Source organism: Palaemon carinicauda, chromosome 43 (genome assembly GCF_036898095.1).
Source record: "Palaemon carinicauda isolate YSFRI2023 chromosome 43, ASM3689809v2, whole genome shotgun sequence".
Classification (NCBI taxonomy): domain Eukaryota; kingdom Metazoa; phylum Arthropoda; class Malacostraca; order Decapoda; family Palaemonidae; genus Palaemon; species Palaemon carinicauda.
Window position 1 is genome coordinate 6,707,608 of NC_090767.1, and position 14,921 is coordinate 6,722,528.

The following is a 14,921-nucleotide window of genomic DNA, read 5'->3' on the forward strand; positions in this document are numbered from 1 at the left end:
CTCTCTCTCTCTCTGGATTTGGCAAAAGAAAAAATTAAAATAAAACAAAAATAAATCCTCCACACTACAAGCTTTTTTCGAGCCTGAAAGCTTATTTCAAGCCTACAAGCTAATTTCTAGCCTAAAAGCTTATTTCAAGGTTGGAAGCTTATTTCGAGCCTACAATCTTTTTTTGAGCCTAAAAGCTTATTTTGAGCCTAAAAAGCTTATTTCTAGCCTGAAAGCTTATTTCGAGGCTAAAAGCTTATTTCGAGCCTAAAAGCTTATTTTGAGCCTAAAAGCTTATTTCTAGCCTGAAAGCTTATTTCGAGCCTAAAAGCTTATTTCGACCCTGAAAGGTTATTTCGAGCCTAAAAGGTTATTTCGAGCCTGGAAGCTTATTTCGAGCCTTTAAGCTTATTTTGAGCCTAAAAGCTTATTTCAAGCCTAAAAGCTTATTTCAAGCCTAAAAGCTTATTTCGAGCCTGAAAGCTTATTTCGAGCCTACAAGCTTATTTCGAGCCTAAAAAGCTTATTTCAACCCCACAAGCTTATTTCGAGCCTGAAAGCTTTTTTCAAGCCTACAAGCTTATTTCGAGCCTAAAAAGCTTAGCTGAAGCATAAAAGCTTATTGCGAGCCTGAAAGCTTATTTCAAGCCTGCAAGCCTTTTTCGAGCCTACAAGCTTTTTTTGAGCCTACAAGCTTATTTCGAGCCTAAAAGCTTATTTCGAGCCTGAAAGCTTATTTCAAGCCTACAAGCTTATTTCGAGCCTGAAAGCTTATTTCGAGCCTAAAAGTTTATTCGGAGCCTGAAAGTTTATTTCAAACCTACTAACTTATTTCGAGCCTAAAAGCTTATTTCGAGCCTAAAAGCTTATTTTGAGCCTGAAAGCTTATTTCGAGCCTAGAAGCTTATTTCGAGCCTAAAAGCTTATTTCGAGCCTTAAAGCTTATTTCGAGCCTGAAAGCTTATTTTGAGCCTACAAGCTTATTTCGAGCCTAAAAGCTTATTTTGAGCCTAAAAGCTTATTTCTAGCCTGAAAGCTTATTTCGAGCCTAAAAGCTTATTTCGAGCTTGAAAGCTTATTTCGAGCCTAAAAGGTTATTTCGAGCCTGGAAGCTTATTTCGAGCCTTTAAGCTTATTTTGAGCCTAAAAGCTTATTTCAAGCCTAAAAGCTTATTTCGAGCCTGAAAGCTTATTTCAAGCCTACAAGCTTATTTCTAGCCTAAAAAGCTTATTTCAAGCCCACAAGCTTATTTCGAGCCTGAAAGCTTTTTTCAAGCCTAAAAGCTTATTTCGAGCCTAAAAAGCTTAGCTCAAGCATAAAAGCTTATTGCGAGCCTGAAAGCTTATTTCAAACGTACAACTTTTTTCGAGCCTAAAAAGCTTAGCTCAAGCCTAAAAGCTTATTTCGAGCCTGAAAGCTTATTTCAAGCCTACAAGCTTATTTCGAGCCTAAAAAGCTTATTTCAAGCCTACAAGCTTATTTTGAGCTTGAAAGTTTATTTCAAGCCTACAAGCTTATTTCGAGCCTAAAAGCTTATTTCAAGCCTAAAATCTTATTTCGAGCCTAAAAGCTTATTTCGAGCCTAAAAGCTTATTTCGAGCCTACAAGCTTATTTGAGCCTAAAAGCTTATTTCAAGCCTAAAAGCTTATCTCGATCCTAAAAGTTTATTTCAAGCCTACAAGCTTATTTCTAGCCTGAAAGCTTATTTCAAGCCTACAAGCTTATTTCGAGCCTAAAAGCTTATTTCAAGCCTACAAGCTTCTTTCGAGCCTGAAAGCTTATTTCTAGCCTAAAAGCTTATTTCGAGCCTAAGAGCATATTTCAAGCCTACAAGCTTATTTCGAGCCTAAAGGCTTATTTCAAGCCTAAAAGCTTTTTTCGAGCCAGAAAGCTTATTTCAAGCCTACAAGCTTATTTCGAGCCTGAAAGCTTATTCAAGCCTACAAATTTCTTTCGAGCCCAAAAGCTTATTTCAAGCCTAAAAGCTTATTTCGAGCCTGAAAGCTTATTCCAAGCCTACAAGCTTATTTCGAGCCTAAAAAACTTAGCTCAAGCCTAAATGCTTATTTCGAGTCTGAAAGCTTATTTCAAGCCTACAAGCTTATTTCGAGCCTAAAAAGCTTAGCTCAAGCCTAAAAGCTTATTTCGAGCCTGAAAGCTTATTTCAAGCCTAAAAGCTTATTTCGAGCCTAAAAAGCTTAGCTCAAGCCTAAAAGCATATTTCGAGCCTAAAAGCTTATCTCAAGCCAACAAGCTTATTTCGAGCTTAAAAAGTTTATTTCAAGCCAACAAGCTTTTTTCGAGCTTGAAAGCTTATTTCAAGCCTACAAGCTTATTTCGAGCTTGAAAGCTTATTTCAAGCCTACAAGCTTATTTCGAGCCTAAAAGCTTATTTCGAGCCTAAAAGCTTATTTCGAGCTTACAAGCTTATTTCGAGCCTAAAAGCTTATTTCAAGCCTAAAAGCTTATTTCAAGCCTAAAAGCTTATTTCGAGCCTAAAAGCTTATTTCAAGCCTACGAGCTTATTTCGAGCCTGAAAGCTTATTTCAAGCCTAAAAGCTTATTTCGAGCCTAAGAGCATATTTCAAACCTACAAGCTTATTCCGAGCCTAAAGGCTTATTTCAAGCCTAGAAGCTTATTTCGAGCCTAAAAGCTTATTTCAAGCCTAAAAGCTGATTTCGAGCATGAAAGCTTATTTCAAGCCTACAAGCTTATTTCGAGCCTAAAAGCTTTTTTCAAGCCTACAAGCTTATTTCGAGCCTAAAAAGCTTAGCTCAAGCATAAAGCTTATTGCGAACCTGAAAGCTTATTTCAAACGTACAACTTTTTTCGAGCCTAAAAAGCTTAGCTCAAGCCTAAAAGCTTATTTCGAGCCTGAAAGCTTATTTCAAGCCTACAAGCTTATTTCGAGCCTAAAAAGCTTATTTCAAGCCTACAAGCTTATTTCGAGCTTGAAAGTTTATTTCAACCCTACTATCTTATTTCGAGCCTAAAAGCTTATTTCAAGCCTAAAATCTTATTTCGAGCCTACAAGCTTATTTCGAGCCTAAAAGCTTATTTCGAGCCTACAAGCTTATTTGAGCCTAAAAGCTTATTTCAAGCCTAAAAGCTTATCTCGATCCTAAAAGTTTATTTCAAGCCTACAAGCTTATTTCTAGCCTGAAAGCTTATTTCAAGCCCAAAAGCTTATTTCGAGCCTAAAAGTTTATTTCAAGCCTACAAGCTTCTTTCGAGCCTGAAAGCATATTTCAGGCCTAAAAGCTTATTTCGAGCCTAAGAGCATATTTCAAGCCTACAAGCTTATTTCGAGCCTAAAGGCATATTTCAAGCCTAAGAGCTTTTTCCGAGCCTGAAAGCTTATTTCAAGCCTACAAGCTTATTTCGAGCCTGAAAGCTTATTCAAGCCTACAAATTTCTTTCGAGCCTAAAAGCTTATTTCAAGCCTAAAAGCTTATTTCGAGCCTGAAAGCTTATTTCAAGCCTACAAGCTTATTTCGAGCCTAAAAAGCTTAGCTCAAGCCTAAAAGCTTATTTCGAGCCTGAAAGCTTATTTCAAGCCTACAAGCTTATTTTGAGCCTAAAAAGCTTAGCTCAAGCCTAAAAGCTTATTTCGAGCCTGAAAGCTTATTTCAAGCCTACAAGCTTATTTCGAGCCTAAAAAGCTTAGCTCAAGCCTAAAAGCTTATTTCGAGCCTAAAAGCTTATCTCAAGCCTACAAGCTTATTTCGAGCTTAAAAAGTTTATTTCAAGCCAACAAGCTTTTTTCGAGCTTGAAAGCTTATTTCAAGCCTACAAGCTTATTTCGAGCTTGAAAGCTTATTTCAAGCCTACAAGCTTATTTCGAGCCTAAAAGCTTATTTCGAGCCTAAAAGCTTATTTCGAGCTTACAAGCTTATTTCGAGCCTAAAAGCTTATTTCAAGCCTAAAAGCTTATTTCAAGCCTAAAAGCTTATTTCGAGCCTAAAAGCTTATTTCAAGCCTACGAGCTTATTTCGAGCCTGAAAGCTTATTTCAAGCCTAAAAGCTTATTTCGAGCGTAAGAGCATATTTCAAACCTACAAGCTTATTCCGAGCCTAAAGGCTTATTTCAAGCTTAGAAGCTTATTTCGAACCTAAAAGCTTATTTCAAGCCTAAAAGCTGATTTCAAGCCTGAAAGCTTATTTCAAGCCTACAAGCTTATTTCGAGCCTAAAAGCTTTATTCAAGCCTAAAAGCTGAATTCGAGCCTGAAAGCTTATTTCAAGCCTACAAGCTTATTTCGAGCTTAAAAGCTTTTTTCAAGCCTAAAAGCTTATTTCGAGCCTGAAAGCTTATTTCAAGCCTACAAGCTTATTTCGAGCCTAAAAAGCTTATTTCAAGCCCACAAGCTTATTTCGAGCCTGAAAGCTTTTTTTCAAGCCTACAAGCTTATTTCAAGCCTAAAAAGCTTAGCTCAAGCCTAAAAGCTTATTTCTAGCCTGAAAGCTTATTTCAAGCCTACAAGCTTATTTCGAGCCTAAAAAGCTTAGCTCAAGCCTAAAAGCTTATTTCGAGCCTGAAAGCTTATTTCAAGCCTACAAGCTTATTTCGAGCCTAAAAAGCTTATTTCAAGACTTCAAGCTTATTTCGAGCTTGAAAGCTTATATCAAGCCTACAAGCTTATTTTGAGCCTAAAAGCTTGTTTTAAGCCTAAAAGCTTATTTCGAGAATGAAAGGTTATTTCAAGCCTACAAACTTATTTTGAGCCTAAAAGCTTATTTCAAGCCTAAAAGCTTATTTCGAGCCTGAAAGCTTATTTCAAGCCTACAAGCTTATTTCGAGCCTAAAAGCTTATTTCAAGCCTGAAAGCTTATTTCAAGCATACAAGCTTATTTCGAGCCTGAAAGCTTATTATGATCCAAAAAGCTTATTTCAAGCCTAAAAGCTTATTTCGAGCCTGAAAGCTTATTTCAAGCCCACAAGCTTATTTTGAGCCTAAAAGCTTATTTCAAGCCTGAAAGCTTATTTCAAGCCTACTGTGGCGGGATGTTGCAAGGACAACCCCCACACCCTGAATCACACTTACTGACAATGGTCTCCACAAAACAAACTTTCCCCTTACGTAATCTACAACCAGACTCTTAGACAAAAGGACAAAATAAACAAAAACATAACCTTAAAACTATATATTTCTTACAAACTATAATAAATCAAACCAAACCATCCACACAAAAAAACCTTTCCAAAATCAAATAAATCTTACCAAAACTTAAAACTAACCATAACCCACAAATAAACACAAAACATATATATATTAACCGTACACCATTCATATAAATCCTCAAAAAAAACTAACAAACTTAAAATTAAACCTCACACCAACACCCAAAAATGTATGTTTATATATGTTGACACCAACAATGTCGTTCACAACCTGCCGAACTGTCTTTCACGGCACAACCACAGCTTTGTGGTTATCAATAAACTGTGTGGCAATTTGCCACCACTGCCTCCCTAATTGGGGTCCTGGATGTCATCATCATCATCATCATCATCATCATCAAGAACAGCAATCGAAGTTCATCCAGTCCTGGTCATCAACATTTATCTAAATCCAAAGAGCAAATCCAAAGAGCAGTCTAAACATGATCGTAATTCAGGCCAGGTCATCAACGGTTGGGCAACAATCAAAACTAAGTTTTCTCCAAAGGAGGAATCACGGCTTTTGAAATATATAAACACTTTCTCGCTGGTCGAAAAATGATATAAAATATAATCCAGCATTCACAAACGAACTGTCTTAAGCTGCAGTCAAATAAAAAAAGCATTCGCTCCGAAACATTCACCACTGTCGTAACCTAACTAAAAAATGTAAACAAACAACCTCATTTATACCAACAGTCTTTCTCACCACAAACAATCATTCTCTAACTACCACTTGCTCTTCGGCGCGCACCGAGGACACACAAACACACAAACACACAAACACACACACACACTCTCTGGCGCGATTTCGCAAAACTAAAGCAAATGAAATTTTCTCTCTCTCTCTCTCTCTCTCTCTCTCTCTCTCTCTCTCTCTCTGGATTTGGCAAAAGAAAAAATTAAAATAAAACAAAAATAAATCCTCCACATTCCTCCCCCCTTACTTTGCCAAATCCTTCTCACACAACACTTACATTATTTTTTTCATAACCCAGTCGCAGTCGGGAACGGGACCTTTACTCCGAGTAACTTGGCCTCCATATACTCTCTCATTCACTTCTTCCTTATCACCATCATTCGCTACATTAACACTATTCCTATCTAAATCCCTACCATCTAATATATCATGTACAATCATATCTACCTCGTTCTCATCTGGCTCTATAATTACACTCATTTCTGTAAACAGTTCATCCATTTCATCAAAAACATTCTCAACTTTAGTAAAAGATTCATTCATGCTACTAATCATTCTCCTATCTCTCACTCTCGCATTCGTCATCTTTTCTTTTACATCACCTAAGGAAAAGCCACACACACTATAGGTATCATTCATACTCAGCCATGATTCATCTGTATTAACACATTCATCTTCCATACACACTTGCACATTTACACCCTTGTCATACTTATTTCTATTCTCACTTTTACTTATAAAATTTCCCCTTTTTTCATCCTCACTTAAAACTTTCAAACGCCTCTTTTTCCTATATTCAACTAACACTAATTGTTTATTTTCCAGCCCTACCTTTTCATGCATACTAGATTCATACTTGCTCATTTCTAACCAATTATTCATCCCATTCTCACAAACATTGATCCTATTCCTTCCACACACACAGGAGGACTCACCTAGCAGAACCCTCTCACACTCTAGTTTCCCGAACATCCTGGCTGACTTAATCCCTTCTTCCTACATACTCTAGCTACATGCCCATCTGCACCACATTCAGTACACTTACTCTGCGGCTCCTTGCACATTCTAGCATAATGACCATCCTTACCACAATTACCACAAATCACATTCATACGATTACTACGACATCCACTCGCTACGTGCCCAGTCATACCACACCGATAACATTTTACCCCTTTCTCTTTCTTGCACTCGCTAATTCTATGCCCTACCTCACCACATCCAAAACAAGCACCTAGATCCCATCTACATTCATTCTTCTTATGACCTACTTTACCACACCTATAACACTTTTCATCACGGACACGGCTATCTGACATACCTCGATGTGCACTCACACTCCTATCCCTATTGTGCCAATTACCCTGCCTAAATCCTTCATTTGTCCTTACAGGTATTCCCACATTCCTCGCCCTAACACTCCTATCTACTACACTATCAGCTACCCTCATCGGTCCTCTCATAACAGCATCTCTAAAACTAACAAATTCTGGCACACTTTCCTCCATTCCAGTTCTTACACTAACAGATTTACTTTCTTTCATACACCTATCCAACTCGTAATCCTCAACTATCTCTAAAATATCATCCCATGTCAATCTTTCTTTCGTCCACCTCATTTTCTCCTTCCGTTTCAAATTAACAAACTCAGCAACATTCTCGGGTACAGTAGCCAAAAACTTCTTCATTAACTCCTTATTCTCATTTATACCTTTATCCCCATACTTCTTCCTAGCTAAAGTTTCCAACCTACATACATACATTGATATCGCTTCTCCTGCATTCATCCGTGCTTCATCAAAATCATTCTTACGCTTATACTTAACACTTCCTTTCATACGTTTTACCTGCTCAATTATTCTCTTTTTCACACTTTCATAATCAACGTCCCCTACACTCATTATCACTCCATACATCGTCAACAAATACCCAGTCAAATATTCTCCTAACTCCCTAGCCCAAACTCTCTTACTATCACCATACTTATCCTGACAATACCTCTCATACTCTTTGAAAAAATCATATACATCCCTACTGCTATGCTCATTGAACCTTTCACACCGAGGTACCTCTCTCATAAACACAGTCTTACACACATCACGTTCATTCTCACTGCTATCATCACTGTCTACTCCCTTGTTACCTTCTTCCTCATTTGAATATAATGAATCCACTTCCACACTTAAATTCCTAAACTTAACCATTCCCTTCTTACCCTTTTTCTTACTTACCAATTTCACCCATTCACGATCATCCTTGCTATCATCCTGACACTTTTTCTTCTCTTTCTTTACATCACTTTTACCTTTCTTATTCTTCCTATTACATTTTTGTTCATCCTTACTATGCCCAATTCCCTTATCTTCAATCTCACTATCACTATTACTATTACTATCACTATCACTTCCTTTCCCATTATCACTAACCTTAGCCTTCTCATCTACTATCAACCAATTACCTGAAACTGAGGACACTCCTCCGACTGCACCTTCACCCATTATAGTTTTCATCATCCCCATTACTTGCCCCATCATATCTTCCATTCGTTTCTCCGTCCGTTCTTCATTCTCTCGCATCCTCATCTCAACACCCTCTTCCACTCTCTCTACAGTTCCCTGAATTTCCCTCAGTTTCCTATGCATCTCCTCATTCTCACACCTTAACCACTTATTCTCTTGCAACAACTTCTCCTCACGCTCCTTACTCAGCCGCAATTCCTCCTTCAAAACCTTTACCTGTTCTTCCATTTCTTTTCAGTCTTAATTCTAAATTCGTATCCTATCAGTCCTTCGTCAAAGAGTCCAGCTATCAGTCCCGCCTCAGCAGTCCCTGTTCGGGCGCCAAAATAATGTGGCGGGATGTTGCAAGGACAACCCCCACACCCTGAATCACACTTACTGACAATGGTCTCCACTAAACAAACTTTCCCCTTACGTAATCTACAACCAGACTCTTAGACAAAAGGACAAAATAAACAAAAACATAACCTTAAAACTATATATTTCTTACAAACTATAATAAATCAAACCAAACCATCCACACAAAAAAACCTTTCCACAATCAAATAAATCTTACCAAAACTTAAAACTAACCATAACCCACACATAAACACAAAACATATATATATTAACCGTACACCATTCATATAAATCCTCAAAAAAAAACTAACAAACTTAAAATTAAACGTCACACCAACACCCAAATATGTATGTTTATATATGTTGACACCAACAATGTCGTTCACAACCTGCCGAACTGTCTTTCACGGCACAACCACAGCTTTGTGGTTATCAATAAACTGTGTGGCAATTTGCCACCACTGCCTCCCTAATTGGGGTCCTGGATGTCATCATCATCATCATCATCATCATCATCAAGAACAGCAATCGAAGTTCATCCAGTCCTGGTCATCAACATTTATCTAAATCCAAAGAGCAAATCCAAAGAGCAGTCTAAACATGATCGTAATTCAGGCCAGGTCATCAACGGTTGGGCAACAATCAAAACTAAGTTTTCTCCAAAGGAGGAATCCGGCTTTTGAAATATATAAACACTTTCTCGCTGGTCGAAAAATGATATAAAATATAATCCAGCATTCACAAACGAACTGTCTCAAGCTGCAGTCAAATAAAAAAAGCATTCGCTCCGAAACATTCACCACTGTCGTAACCTAACTAAAAAATGTAAACAAACAACCTCATTTATACCAACAGTCTTTCTCACCACAAACAATCATTCTCTAACTACCACTTGCTCTTCGGCGCGCACCGCGGACACACAAACACACAAACACACACACACTCTCTCGCGCGATTTCGCAAAACTAAAGCAAATGAAATTCTCTCTCTCTCTCTCTCTCTCTCTCTCTCTCTCTCTCTCTCTCTCTCTCTCTCTCTCTGGATTTGGCAAAAGAAAAAAAGAAAATAAAACAAAAATAAATCCTCCACACTACAAGCTTATTTCGAGCCTAAAAGCTTATTTCAAGCCTACAAGCTTATTTCGAGCCTGAAAGCTTATTTGAAGCCTAAGAGCTTATATCAAGCCTAAAAGCTTATTTTAAGCTTACAAGCTTATTTCGAGCCTGAAAGCTTATTTCAATCCTACAAGCTTATATCGAGCCTAAAAGATTATTCCGAGCCTGAAAGCTTATTTTGAGCCTGAAAGCTTATTTCAAGCCTGGAAGCCTTTTCCGAGCCTACAAGCTTTTTTCGAGCCTACAAGCTTATTTCGAGCCTGAAAGCTTATTTCGAGCCTGAAAGCTTATTTTGAGCCTGAAAGCTTATTTCAAGCCTGCAAGGCTTTTTCGAGCCTACAAGCTTTTTTCGAGCCTACAAGCTTATTTCGAGCCTGAAAGCTTATTTCAAGCCTGAAAGCTTATTTCAAGCCTACAAGCTTATTTCGAGCCTGAAAGCTTATTTCGAGCCTAAAAGCTTATTTCAAGCCTACAAGCTTATTTCGAGCCTAAAAGCTTATTTTGAGCCTGAAAGCTTATTTCGAGCCTACAAGCTTATTTCGAGCCTAAAAGCTTATTTCGAGCCTTAAAGCTTATTTCGAGCCTGAAAGCTTATTTTGAGCCTACAAGCTTATTTCGGGCCTAAAAGCTTATTTCAAGCCTACAAGCTTATTTCGAGCCTAAAAGCTTATTTCGAGCCTTAAAGCTTATTTCGAGCCTGAAAGCTTATTTTGAGCCTACAAGCTTATTTCGAGCCTACAATCTTATTTTGAGCCTAAAAGCTTATTTCAAGCCTGCAAGACTTTTTCGAGCCTACAAGCTTTTTTCGAACCTACAAGCTTATTTCGAGCCTGAAAGCTTATTTCGAGCCTGAAAGCTTATTTTGAGCCTGAAAGCTTATTTCAAGCCTGCAAGCCTTTTTCGTGCCTACAAGCTTTTTTTGAGCCTACAAGCTTATTTCGAGCCTGAAAGCTTATTTCGAGCCTAAAAGCTTATTTCGAGCCTGAAAGTTTATTTCAAGCCTACTAGCTCATTTCGAGCCTAAAAGCTTATTTCGAGCCTAAAAGCTTATTTTGAGCCTGAAAGCTTATTTCGAGCCTACAAGCTTATTTCGAGCCTAAAAGCTTATTTCGAGCCCTAAAGCTTATTTCGAGCCTGAAAGCTTATTTTGAGCCTACAAGCTTCTTTCGAGCCTAAAAGCTTATTTCGAGCCTTCAAGCTTATTTCGAGCCTAAAAGCTTATTTCGAGCCTTAAAGCTTACTTCGAGCCTGAAAGCTTATTTGGAGCCTACAAGCTTATTTCGAGCCTACAATCTTTTTTCGAGCCTACAAGCTTTTTTCGAGCCTGAAAGCTTATTTCGAGCCTAAAAGCTTATTTCAAGCCTGAAAGTTTATTTCAAGCCTACTAGCTTATTTCGAGCCTAAAAGCTTATTTCGAGCCTAAAAGCTTATTTTGAGCCTGAAAGCTTATTTCAAGCCTACAAGCTTATTTCGAGCCTGATAGCTTATTTCGAGCCTTAAAGCTTATTTCGAGCCTGAAAGCTTATTTTGAGCCTACAAGCTTATTTCGAGCCTAAAAGCTTATTTCAAGCCTACAAGCTTATTTCGAGCCTAAAAGTTTATTTCGAGCCTTAAAGCTTATTTTGAGCCTGAAAGCTTATTTAGAACCTGCAAGCTTATTTCGAGCCTACAATCTTATTTTGAGCCTAAAAGCTTATTTCAAGCCTGCAAGCCTTTCTCGAGCCTACAAGCTTTTTTCGAGCCTACAAGTTTATTTCGAAACTGAAAGCTTATTTCGAGCCTGAAAGCTTATTTCAAGCCTACAAGCTTTTTTCGAGCCTGAAAGCTTATTTCGAGCCTAAAAGCTTATTTCGAGCCTGAAAGTTTATTTCAAGCCTACTAGTTTATTTCGAGCGTAAAAGCTTATTTCGAGCCTAAAAGCTTATTTTGAGCCTGAAAGCTTATTTCGAGCCTACAAGTTTATTTCGAGCCTTAAAGCTTATTTCGAGCCTGAAAGCTTATTTTGAGCCTACAAGCTTATTTCGAGCCTAAAAGCTTAATTTGAGCGTAAAAGCTTATTTCGAGCCTGAAAGCTTATTTCGAGCCTAAAAGGTTATTTCGAGCCTGAAAGCTTATTTCGAGCCTAAAAGCTTATTTCGAGCCTTAAAGCTTATTTCGAGCCTGAAAGCTTATTTTGAGCCTACAAGCTTATTTCGGGCCTAAAAGCTTATTTCAAGCCTACAAGCTTATTTCGAGCCTAAAAGCTTAATTCGAGCCTTAAAGCTTATTTCGAGCCTGAAAGCTTATTTTGAGCCTACAAGCTTATTTCGAGCCTACAATCTTATTTTGAGCCTAAAAGCTTATTTCAAGCCTGCAAGACTTTTTCGAGCCTACAAGCTTTTTTCGAACCTACAAGCTTATTTCGAGCCTGAAAGCTTATTTCGAGCCTGAAAGCTTATTTTGAGCCTGAAAGCTTATTTCAAGCCTGCAAGCCTTTTTCGTGCCTACAAGCTTTTTTTGAGCCTACAAGCTTATTTCGAGCCTGAAAGCTTATTTCGAGCCTAAAAGCTTATTTCGAGCCTGAAAGTTTATTTCAAGCCTACTAGCTCATTTCGAGCCTAAAAGCTTATTTCGAGCCTAAAAGCTTATTTTGAGCCTGAAAGCTTATTTCGAGCCTACAAGCTTATTTCGAGCCTAAAAGCTTATTTCGAGCCCTAAAGCTTATTTCGAGCCTGAAAGCTTATTTTGAGCCTACAAGCTTCTTTCGAGCCTAAAAGCTTATTTCGAGCCTTCAAGCTTATTTCGAGCCTAAAAGCTTATTTCGAGCCTTAAAGCTTACTTCGAGCCTGAAAGCTTATTTGTAGCCTACAAGCTTATTTCGAGCCTACAATCTTTTTTCGAGCCTACAAGCTTTTTTCGAGCCTGAAAGCTTATTTCGAGCCTAAAAGCTTATTTCAAGCCTGAAAGTTTATTTCAAGCCTACTAGCTTATTTCGAGCCTAAAAGCTTATTTCGAGCCTAAAAGCTTATTTTGAGCCTGAAAGCTTATTTCAAGCCTACAAGCTTATTTCGAGCCTGATAGCTTATTTCGAGCCTTAAAGCTTATTTCGAGCCTGAAAGCTTATTTTGAGCCTACAAGCTTATTTCGAGCCTAAAAGCTTATTTCAAGCCTACAAGCTTATTTCGAGCCTAAAAGTTTATTTCGAGCCTTAAAGCTTATTTTGAGCCTGAAAGCTTATTTAGAACCTGCAAGCTTATTTCGAGCCTACAATCTTATTTTGAGCCTAAAAGCTTATTTCAAGCCTGCAAGCCTTTCTCGAGCCTACAAGCTTTTTTCGAGCCTACAAGTTTATTTCGAAACTGAAAGCTTATTTCGAGCCTGAAAGCTTATTTCAAGCCTACAAGCTTTTTTCGAGCCTGAAAGCTTATTTCGAGCCTAAAAGCTTATTTCGAGCCTGAAAGTTTATTTCAAGCCTACTAGTTTATTTCGAGCGTAAAAGCTTATTTCGAGCCTAAAAGCTTATTTTGAGCCTGAAAGCTTATTTCGAGCCTACAAGTTTATTTCGAGCCTTAAAGCTTATTTCGAGCCTGAAAGCTTATTTTGAGCCTACAAGCTTATTTCGAGCCTAAAAGCTTAATTTGAGCGTAAAAGCTTATTTCGAGCCTGAAAGCTTATTTCGAGCCTAAAAGGTTATTTCGAGCCTGAAAGCTTATTTCGAGCCTAAAAGCTTATTTGGAGCCTGGAAGCTTATTTATAGCCTTTAAGCTTATTTTGAGCCTAAAAGCTCATTTCAAGCCTAAAAGCTTATTTCGAGCCTGAAAGCTTATTTCGAGCCTATAAGCTTATTTCGAGCCTAAAAAGCTTATTTCAAGCCCACAAGCTTATTTCGAGCCTGAAAGCTTTTTTCAAGCCTACAAGCTTATTTCGAGCCTAAAAAGCTTAGCTCAAGCATAAAAGCTTATTGCGAGCCTGAAAGCTTATTTCAAGCCTACAAGCTTATTTCGAGCCTGAAAGCTTTTTTCAAGCCTACAAGCTTATTTCGAGCCTAAAAAGCTTATTTCAAGCCCACAAGCTTATTTCGAGCCTGAAAGCTTTTTTCAAGCCTACAAGCTTATTTCGAGCCTAAAAAGCTTAGCTCAAGCATAAAAGCTTATTGCGAGCCTGAAAGCTTATTTCAAGCCTACAAGCTTATTTCGAGCCTAAAAAGCTTATTTCAAGTCTATAAGCTTATTTCGAGCTTGAAAGTTTATTTCAAGCCTAAAAGCTTATTTCGGGCCTAAAAGCCTATTTCAAGCCTAAAATCTTATTTCGAGCCTACAAGGTTATTTCGAGCCTAAAAGCTTATTTCAAGCCTACAAGCTTATTTCGAGCCTAAAAGCTTATTTCAAGCCTAAAATCTTATCTCGATCCTAAAAGTTTATTTCAAGCCTACAAGCTTATTTCTAGCCTGAAAGCTTATTTCAAGCCTAAAAGCTTATTTCGAGCCTAAAAGCTTATTTCAAGCCTACAAGCTTATTTCGAGCCTGAAAGCTTATTTCAAGCCTAAAAGCTTATTTCGAGCCTAAGAGCATATTTCAAACCTACAAGCTTATTTCGAGCCTAAAGGCTTATTTCAAGCCTAAAAGCTTTTTTCGAGCCTGAAAGCTTATTTCAAGCATACAAGCTTATTTCGAGCCTGAAAGCTTATTTAAGCCTACAAACTTCTTTCGAGCCTAAAATCTTAGCTCAAGCCTAAAAGGTAATTTCGAGCCTGAAAGCTTATTTCGAGCCCACAAGCTTATTTCAAGCCTATAAAGCTTAGCTCAAGCCTAAAAGCTTATTTCGAGCCTGAAAGCTTATTTCAAGTCTACAAACTTATTTCGAGCCTAAAAAGCTTAGCTCAAGCCTAAAAGCTTATTTCAAGCCTGAAAGCTTATTTCAAGCCTACAAGCTTATTTCGAGCCTAAAAAGCTTAGCTCAAGCCTAAAAGCTTATTTCGAGCTTGAAAGTTTATTTCAAACCTACAAGCCTATTTCAAGCCTAAAAGCCTATTTCGAGCCTAAAAAGTTTATTTCAAGCCAACAAGGTTATTTCGAGCCAGAAAGCTTATTTCAAGCCTACAAGCTTATTTCAAGCCTA

At 37.9% G+C, this 14,921-nt stretch overlaps 1 protein-coding gene across 1 annotated transcript in view; it reads right to left on the reverse strand.

Annotated features, from left to right (window-relative positions):
* LOC137633704 (serine/threonine-protein kinase pakG-like) overlaps positions 1–8,382 on the reverse strand; it is a 32,423-nt gene extending 24,041 nt beyond the window's left edge. Inside the window, exon 1 of the mRNA XM_068365952.1 lies at positions 8,278–8,382. Coding sequence (XP_068222053.1) covers positions 8,278–8,382 — 105 coding nt within the window. The remainder of the gene's footprint in view (positions 1–8,277) is intronic.
* Positions 8,383–14,921: the final 6,539 nt, after the last annotated feature.